Genomic DNA, 9,514 nt, shown 5'->3' with positions numbered 1-9,514 from the left:
TCAAAAGATCAAGACCATCCTGGCCAACATGGTGAAACCCCCCTCTACTAAACCCTCCTCTACTAAAAATACAAAAAAATTAGCTGGGTGTGGTGGCGCGCACCTGTAGTCCCACCTACTCAGGAGGCTGAGGCAGGAGAATCGCTTGAACCTGGGAGGCAGAGGTCGCACTCAGCTGAGGTTGCAGTGAACCAAGATCTCACCACTGCACTCACGCCACTGCACTCCAGCCTGGCGACAGAGCAAGGCTCTGTCTCAAAAAAGAAAATTATCCAGCAGGCCGGGCACAGTGGCTCATGCCTGTAATCCCAACACTTTGGGAGGCTGAGGCAGGTGGATCACCTGAGGTCAGGAGTTCAAGACCACCCTGGCCAACATGGTGAAACCCCATCTCTACTAAAAATACAAAAAATAGCCAGGCATGGTGGCAGGTGCCTGTAATCCCAGCTACTCAGGAGGCTGAGGCAGGAGAATCGCTTGAACCCAGGAGGCGGAGGTTGCAGTGAGCTGAGATTATGCCATTGCACTCCACCCTGGGTGACAAGTGTGAAACTCTGTCTCAAAAAAATAAAATAAAGTAAATAAAATAAAATTACCCAGCCTGAGAAGTGGACTAGGATTGCAGCAAAGATGTGCCCCTGGGCTGCTGCTGGGCTTGGTATTTCCACAGTTCTCCTCAAGAGCACCCCTTCTGTTCTGGACCAATCTCAGGTTCTGATTCAAACAACACTTCTTTACATCCTGTTAGTAAAAGCTAATCTGTGGCCACTTCTAATAGTTTCAGATATATTCTTAGAGATGAGAAATAAAAAGACTATTAGGAGGTAACCCAGATACCATTCTGATCCCCACATGGTGGATTCATTGTCCCACCCCTTCCACACTAGCCCACTAGCCTCGACTGTCATCTCTCTCTCTTTTTTTATTTTTTTGAGATGGAGACTTGCTCTTCTTGCCCAGGCTGGAGTACAGTGGCGCGATCGCGGTTCACTGCAACCTCCGTCTCCTGGGTTCAAGCAATTCTCCTGCCTCAGCCTCCTGAGTAGCTGGGATTACAGGCTCCTGCCACCATGCCTAGCTAATTTTTTTATTTTTTAGTAGAGATCGGGTTTCACCATTTGAACTCCTGTCCTCAGGTGATCCACCCACTTGGCCTCCTAAAGTGCTATGATTACAGGCATGAGCCACCACCGCACTGGCCTTTTTTTTTTTTTTTTTTCCGGAGACAGAATCTTGCTGTGTCACCCAGGCAGTAGTGCAGTGGTACAACAGCTCACTGCAGTCTCAAGCGATCCTCTCACCTCAGCCTCCTGAGTAGCTGGGACCAAAGTCACACACCACCATACCCAGCTAATTTTTTTAATTTTGTAGAGATAGGGTCTTGCCACATTGCCCATCATGGTCTTGAACTCCTGGGGTCAAGCACCTCAGCCTTCCAAAGTGCTGGGATTACAGGTATGAGCCACTGTGCCCAGCCTAATCATTATCTCTGTTATAGCAGTTAAAACGTACTCTCTGATATTACATACTCAGTAGATACTTTTATGTCTATCACTAAATTAGACATACTAGAGTTAGAAAAACTAGAGTTTGAGGCCGGGTGTGGTGGCTCACACCAGTAATCCCAGCACTTTGGGAGGCCAAGGCGGGCAGATCACATGAGATCAGGAGTTCAAGATCAGCCTGGCCAACACGGTAAAACCCCGTCTCTAATAAACATACAAAAATTAGCTTGGCGTGGTGGTGCACGCCTGTAGTTCTAACTACTTGGGAGGCTGAGGCAGGAGAATTTTTGAACCTGGGAGGCGGAGGTTGCAGTGAGCCGAGATCGCACCATTGCTCTCCAGCCTGGGTGACAAGAGTGAGACTCTATCTCAAAAAAAAAAAAGAAAAGAAAGAAAAACTATAGTTTAATCTCTTTGAGAGCAAGAACTATATCTTAAGCCCTATAGTTTAGTTTGCACATGCACACACACAGTCAGTATTTAAGCAGCTGAAATGTATGCTGAACTGTAAGCCAGTTCCTGTCCCTTAGCAAAGCCATTTCCCTGGGATTGTTCATCTCCCATGGCAACAATACACAGTAGGATGTGTTGGAAAATGGTTCTCATTTTCCACAAGGAGGAAATAAAAAGCCAGCCCAACAAATATAAGGCATCACCTGCACTGCCAGGTCCCAGCAAGGAGTCCACACCTGGGCCATTCTTGGAAGCACTCACACAAAGACAAAATAGAAAACTGGTGACAATGAGGGCTGTTCAGACCCTCAGCAGGGTAGCTCAGGACTCTGCCTCTATGGCACAGGGGATGAACCCTGACAGCACTCATTGGAGAATAAATGGACATTATTTTGAGCATGTAATTGGATTGGGAGTGGTGGGGGTGGAGGGGTTGTTTTCCAATAATATGCAAAGCAACTTACATACTCCACTCCCAGGATTTGTTACATAGTATTAAAAAATATCCTTGTGGGTTCTGCCACTTCAGCAAAAATCCCCTCTATCCCTTGGATTATCCCTGAAGAACTTATGCTATGCAAGTATGAGTAACCAGAACTCTTCTTTAAGATAAATAAGTAGTTCGCGACCACCCTGGCTAACATAGTGAGACCCTGTCTCTAAAAGCAAATAAATAAATAAATAAAAAGAGAATAAGTAATGTGTAGTTACTGGCTTTCAGGCTGGTCATCTGGTGTTGGCAAAAGGACATAGATTTGCAATCTAAGGACTAGTGTTCGAGCATGGGCTCAGTACCTAACTAGCTGTGTGATCTTGACAAAACCTTTACCTTTCCTAGTCTGTTTCTTTATCATCACTTATGAAGAAATCCCTAACAGAAACCACCCTGAGGATTAAATGCTATAATGTAGGCACTTTGCAAACTGTAAAGCACTGCCCTGGGCTAAGTGTGTGGTTCACACCAGGAATCCCAGCACTTTGGGAGGCTGAGGCAGGAGGATCACTTGAGCTCGGGAGTTTGAGACCAGCCTGGGCAATATAGGGAAACCCTGTCTCTATAAAAAAAAAAAATTTTTTTTTTTAATTAGCTGGGCAAGGTGGTGTCCACCTGTAGTCCTTGCTACTCAGGAGGCTGAGGCAGGAGGATCACTTGAGTGTGGGAGTTCAAGGTTACAGTGAGCTATGATCATACCACTGCACTAGTGAAACCCTGTCTCAAAAAAAAAAAAAAATTGCAGGCTGGGTGTGGTAGCTCATGTCTGTATTCCCAGCACTTCAGGAGGTCGACATGGGTGGATCACCTGAGGCCAGGAGTTCACGACCAGCCTGGCCAACAAGGTGAAACCCCGTCTCTACTAAAAATACAAAAAATAGCTGGGTATGGTGATGGATGCCTGTAATCCCAGCTACTAGGAAGGCTGAGGCAGGAGAATCGCTTGAACCTGGGAGGTGGAGGTCGCAGTGAACTGTGATCATGCCACTGCACTCCACCCTGGGCAACAGAGACTCCATCTATAAAACAAAACAAAACAAAAAAGTTGTAAAGCATTGGCCAAACATCAGTCACGTACTGTATTGGAAAATTGGAAGCTCTGAGGCCTGAGGCCTGACGTAGAGCTGGTGCTCAGTATTTGTAGAATGAATAAGGAAATACCTGTAGTATAAATGACTAAATTACACCAATGAGCTATGTGATCTCAAGCAAAAATAATTCATATCTGTCTCTCTTTGGCCTCATCTGATACTACTTTCCCCCTTGTTCACTGGGCTCCAGCCATGCTTTCCTTTTTCCTGTTCCTCCAACACATCAAGCTCTCTCCTGCCTCAGGGCCTTTGCACCTGCTGTTCTCTCTGCTAGAACACTCTTGCCCAGCTCTTTGCATGGCTACCCCTTCTCATTAATCAGGTCTTAGCTCAAATGTCATTTTCCCAGAGGCTTCCCCTGACACCACCCTGACTAATGTTCCTAACACATCATTCACCTGAGATGCAATCCTGTTTTATCTTCTCCCTAGCACTTATTACTGTTAACCTGTTTTTTTTGTTTTTTTTTTTTTTTTTGAGACAGAGTCTTACTCTGTCGCCCAGGATGGAGTGCAGTGGTACTATCTTGGCTCACTGCAAGCTCCGCCTCCCGGGTTCACACCATTCTCCTCCCTCAGCCTCCCGAGTAGCTGGGACTACAGGCGCCCACCACCACGCCTGGCTAATTTTTTTGTATTTTTACTAGGGATAAGGTTTCACTGTGTTAGCCAGGATGGTCTCGATCTCCTGACCTCATGATCCGCCTGCCTCGGCCTCCCAAGGTGCTGGGATTACAGGCGTGAGCCACAGCGCCCGGCCTACTGTTAACTTTTTTATTGTACTCTCCTCCACTACAATAAAAAATACTAGAGCTTCCCTGTCTTGTTCACTACTATATTTCCATGCTCAAAATATCATCTAGCTCATAGTAAATTCTCCGTATTTGAACAAATGAGGTTGAAATAAGCTAGTAATATTAAAAACTTCATTCATTAAACAAATATTTTGTATGTACCTAGGAGGGTCCAGGTTCTATTTCAAAGTGCTGGAGATTCAGGTGCAATGAAAAGAGACAAAAGGCTGGGCGCGGTGACATGTGCCTGTAATCCCAGCACTTCGGGAGGCTGAGGTGGGACGATTACGAGGTCAGGAGTTCGAGATCAGCCTAGCTAACATAGTGAAACCCCGTCTTTACCAAAAATACAAAAATTAGCTGGATGCGGTGGCATGTGCCTGTAATCCCAGCTACTCGGGAGGCTGAAGCAGGAGAATTGCTTGAACCTGGGAGGCGGAAGTTGCAGTGAGCCGAGATCGCTGTCACTGCACTCCAACGTGACGACAGAGCAAAACTCCGTCTCAAAAAAAAAAAAAAAGAAAGAAAGAAAAAGAAATGGGCCGGGCGCGGTGGCTCAAGCCTGTAATCCCAGCACTTTGGGAGGCCGAGACGGGCGGATCACGAGGTCAGGAGATCGAGACTATCCTGGCTAACACGGTGAAACCCCGTCTCTACTAAAAATACAAAAAACTAGCCGGGCGAGGTGGCGGCGCCTGTAGTCCCAACTACTCGGGAGGCTGAGGCAGGAGAATGGCGTGAACCCGGGAGGCGGAGCTTGCAGTGAGCTGAGATCCGGCCACTGCACTCAAGCCTGGGTGACAGAGCGAGACTCCGTCTCAAAAAAAAAAAAAAAGAAAAAATGAAAATAGACAAAAATCCCCGCCTTCCTGGGGCTTGCCTTCTAGTAGGTAGACAGACAATAAACAAGATAAAAAGTAAAATATATACGAAATACAGCAGGAAAGGAGGACATGAAGTGTGTGTGGAAAAGTAACATTTTAGATGAGATAGCCAGAGAAGGTATTTGAGATACAGTAGCCAGAGAAGGAAGTGGGAGACGGAGCCATGAAGATATATGGGAGAAATGCACCCCAGGAGGCCTGTGTAACCGGGACAGGAATTAAGGAGTTGGGGACTGAGTGACACATCAGGATCAGGGAGGTTAAGTGAAGTCAGATTGTACAGGGCCTTGTTGGTCAAAGTAAGGACTTTGGCTTTTACTAACAGTGAGATGTTAACTCACTAAGCTGTTGGAGGATTTGAGAACCTAAGTGTCATGATCTGACTTGTCATAAGAGGATCCCTGGGACTGCTGTGCTGGGAATACCAATGAGGTGGCTACTACAATAACCTAGGCAAGAGATGATGGCTCCCAAAGACACGGGAAGGAGCAGCTCTGGGATTGGAAGATAAAATTTGGGGTCTGACAGCTACATTGGAGAAGCCTATTAGCCATTCGAGTGAACTGTGGAAGAGGCAACTGGATGTGAACAGGTCCGGAGTCTCAGGGAAGATCAGAGCTGGGAGCTGGCACTTGGAACTCAACAAGTAGTATCTATTATTAGTAATACGGAACCTCAGCTGTACTACTACTTACTAGCAGCGAACTGTTGAGTTAACCATTTCTAGGTTCTGGGTCTCAGTTTCCCTGTAAATGAAATGGCGAAAACACTCCCATATAACGGGACCTTGAGAACGAAATGAAAAGTATCAAGGGCTGACCGTGAGCAAGGTGAGAGCCCTGAGTCAAAACCGCACTAGCCCCTCCGGGAGGGAGTGTCACTGTTGCGGAATCAGCAACCCGTTTCCGTATCCACACCACACGCTCTGGGGTACCAGATGTAGCAAAGCAAAATAAGTGCCAGGTACCGCACGGCAGCGCCCAAACCTCGCGAGATTTGTTGGCCGGACCAAGTACTACTCCCCCAATCTCGCGATACTTAGGCGCCTGAGCGGCTCGCCACCGGCGAGGGTTTGCGGGGAAGATGGCGTATCCCGCCCCGGCCACAGTGGAGGCCGCAGACGGCGGAGGGGCCGGGCGTTACAACAGCTCGGAGGAGCTGGAGGGTCAGGAGCCGGATGGGGTGCGCTTTGACCGCGAGAGGGCGCGCCGTCTGTGGGAAGCCGTGTCCGGTGCCCAGCCGGTGGGTAGGGAGGAAGGTGAGTCGGGGGCTTTGGAGGCAGGAAGCCCCTCACCCGCCTGCGCGGCTCACGGGGAGCTGCGGAAGCGCCTACGGTCACACCCCCTGGCCCGCCTCCTTGCGTGCTGCGCTCCGGGACCCCCAGACTTGTGCTCCCCATTCAGGCGCGGGCACCCCAAGAATCGGGCCCCCAGCGCGCTGAGGGTGATCACGGCCGCCCACGCTCAGGCCCTGAGTTTTTCCTCTCCTCCTTCATCAGTCACCACAGCGCAGTTTTTCCCAAATTCGAAGATTCTCATCCCTATACTTGTCGGAGACCCACAGTCTTTGCCATCCCCGTAATTCAAGCCGAGTGCCCCTTACCACTCCTTGACTCCTCATCGTCCCAATCTGCAGATTTCCTCATAGAGCCAGCCTCTTGCCTCCCTTCTCTCGGGCCCCACACTTCCGAGGGCTCTGGAAGGCCTTCTCCTTACCCCCGGGTTCCTCCTGGTCTTGATGACTGAGCTCTGGCTTACCCGTTTTTAGCTCTCTGGCTTCTACTTGCTGGGTCCCTTATTCTAAGGTGGGGACAAGGAGCCTGAGAAACTGGTCTGGGTTCGCTTTGACTCCAGCTTCTTTTTTTTTTTTTTTTTTTTTTTTTGAGACGGAGTCTCGCTCTATCGCCCAGGCTGGAGTGCAGTGGCCGGATCTCAGCTCACTGCAAGCTCTGCCTCCCGGGTTCCCGCTATTCTCCTGCCTCAGCCTCCGGAGTAGCTGGGACTACAGGCGCCCGCCACCTCGCCCGGCTAGTTTTTTGTATTTTTAGTAGAGACGGGGTTTCACGGTGTTAGCCAGGATGGTCTCGATCTCCTGACCTCGTGATCCACCCGTCTCGGCCTCCCAAAGTGCTGGGATTACAGGCTTGAGCCACCGCGCCCGGCCGACTCCAGCTTCTTTGTGTCCTACACTTGACCCAAAGTTGCTGAGAACAGTATAAGCAAAGCCACGTCAGGGTTCCCTTCTGGGCCGAAGCGTCCCAGCTTGCTGCGCACTTGACCTGAGAATGGGTAAGATGGGATGAAAGAAAGAGAAGGATGGGAAAGAGCTGTTCTGACCTTCTTGTGTGACTCCCTTCACTGTCCTTTACGGAGCCAGCTGCTTAATGCTAACCCAAATGTACAAGAACTGTATCTGGGCTTCTCTGCTAACCCTGTCAGGTATCTGTAGGAAAATCAGATTTCTTCAGTGATTTGTTTGCTTGCTGAGCAGACTTGTCATGGAAAGTTTAATATGCTATTTGTGAACTGACTGCCCTGGATAAAATTGAAATTTTGAGTATATCTAAGGAAGATATGTTTAAATTAGGAGTAGTACACAGACCTATACCCTGGTATATAATTCTCCAATTTAAAAACAAGTCTAGTCTGTCTCCTAAGTTTATATATATATATATTAAAAAGAAAGGAGGCAGGGCCCTAGAAATGGTATGTGTGTGTGTGTGTGTGTGTGTGTGTATGTGTATGTTTACATATATGTGTATATATAAATATATACACACACACACATACCATTTCTGGGGCCCTCTCTCCTTTTTTTTTTTTCTTTTTTTTTGAGAGAGTCTCACTCTTGTCACCCAGGTTGGAGTGCAGTGGCACAACCCCACCGCAACCTCTGCCTCCCAGGTTCAAGCAGTTCTATACTGCCCCAGCCCCCGGAGTAGCTGGGATTACAGGCGGCCACCATCATGCTCAGCTGATTTTTGTATTTTTAGTAGAGATGAGGTTTGACCATGTTGGCCAGGCTGTTCTCGAACTCTTGACCTCAAGTGATCTGCCCTCCTTGACCTCTCAAAGTGCTGGGATTACAGGCATGAGCCACCACACCTGGCTCTCCTACTTTCAAACTTGTTTGGTAGTTTCCTCACCCTACCCCCATTTTCCTTTCATTAATTTGACAAACATTCACAGATGTCTGCTTTCGACCCAGAATTGGTTGGGCTTCAGAGCTGGAGTATCAGAGGAAGATACTGCCCTTTCCCTGGAAAGTCTTGCAGTCTAGTCCAGGAAGCAGACACTAAAACAGTTCCAGTGTAATGTAAAGGATGCAGTGCTGAGGAATGTTTTAAGAGTTGGAGGTACACAAAAAGAAGGTGACCTTTGCCCTGGATCTTGAAGCAGAAAACCACTGTGCTCTAAAAAGTGTCTGCTATGTGTGTGTGAGTGTACAATGGCACTGTTACGACCCATTTCATTTCCCTGTTCTCCTCACTTCTCGCACATTTATATGAAATCTAGGTAGACACCTGCAACATTAAGTTCTACTCACCCTTTTTCTTCTCTTAGCACCTTCATTGAGTTACAGTTTATATACCATACAAGTCACCCATTGTAAGCATATCGCCAATGATTGTTAGCCAATGTACAGTTGTATAGCCATTACCACAGTCCAGTTTTAGAACATTTCCATCACCCCAATTAGTTCCTTGTGAGCTCGTTTATATTAAATCCCCACTCCCACCTCCTGCCCTAGGCAACCAGTGATCTGTTTTCTGTCTTGGGTAGTCTTTTGAGTTTGGCTTCTCTCAGCATGTTTTTGAAGTTCAGCCAAGTCATGGTGTGTATTAGTACTTCATTTTTATTGCTAAATAGAATTCCATTGAATGAATATAACACATTCTATTAATCTGTTCATTATTTCTAGACATTTGGATTGTTTCCAGTTTGGAGTTTTTGTGAATAATGCTGCTGCGAACATTCATGCCCGTTTTTGTGTGAACATACGTTTCATTTCTTGAGTATATCCCTAAGAATGGAATTGCTGGGTCATATTGTAACTCTAACATTTTGAAGAACTGCCAAACTGTTTTTCAAAATGGCTTCACCTTTTATATTTCTGCCTTCAATGTATGAGGGTTTTGCTTTTTCTATAACCTTGACAATTGTCTTTTTTGATTATAGGCATTCTAGTGGGCATGTAGTGATACCTCATTGTGGTTTCCTAAAGACTGATAATACTGAGCACCATTTCATGGGCTAACTACCCATTTGTAGATCTTTGGTGAAATATCTATTGAC

At 47.2% G+C, this 9,514-nt stretch overlaps 1 protein-coding gene across 3 annotated transcripts in view; it reads left to right on the top strand.

The window, feature by feature from the left end:
* Positions 1-6,244: 6,244 nt before the first annotated feature.
* The window catches only part of ZNF346 (zinc finger protein 346), a 48,109-nt gene continuing 44,839 nt past the window's right edge, over positions 6,245-9,514 (top strand). For 2 of the 3 annotated variants that reach the window (XM_023185126.2, XM_023185125.2), the window contains exon 1: positions 6,245-6,477. In XM_023185126.2, the coding sequence (XP_023040894.1) occupies positions 6,303-6,477 (175 nt within the window). In that variant the 5' untranslated portion in view covers positions 6,245-6,302. The remainder of the gene's footprint in view (positions 6,478-9,514) is intronic. The other variant, XM_023185128.3, reaches the window with a different exon arrangement.

The sequence above is a fragment of the Piliocolobus tephrosceles genome, chromosome 4 (assembly GCF_002776525.5).
Source record: "Piliocolobus tephrosceles isolate RC106 chromosome 4, ASM277652v3, whole genome shotgun sequence".
Taxonomy (NCBI): Eukaryota; Metazoa; Chordata; class Mammalia; order Primates; family Cercopithecidae; genus Piliocolobus; species Piliocolobus tephrosceles.
This window is presented reverse-complemented; position numbering and strand designations above follow the sequence as displayed.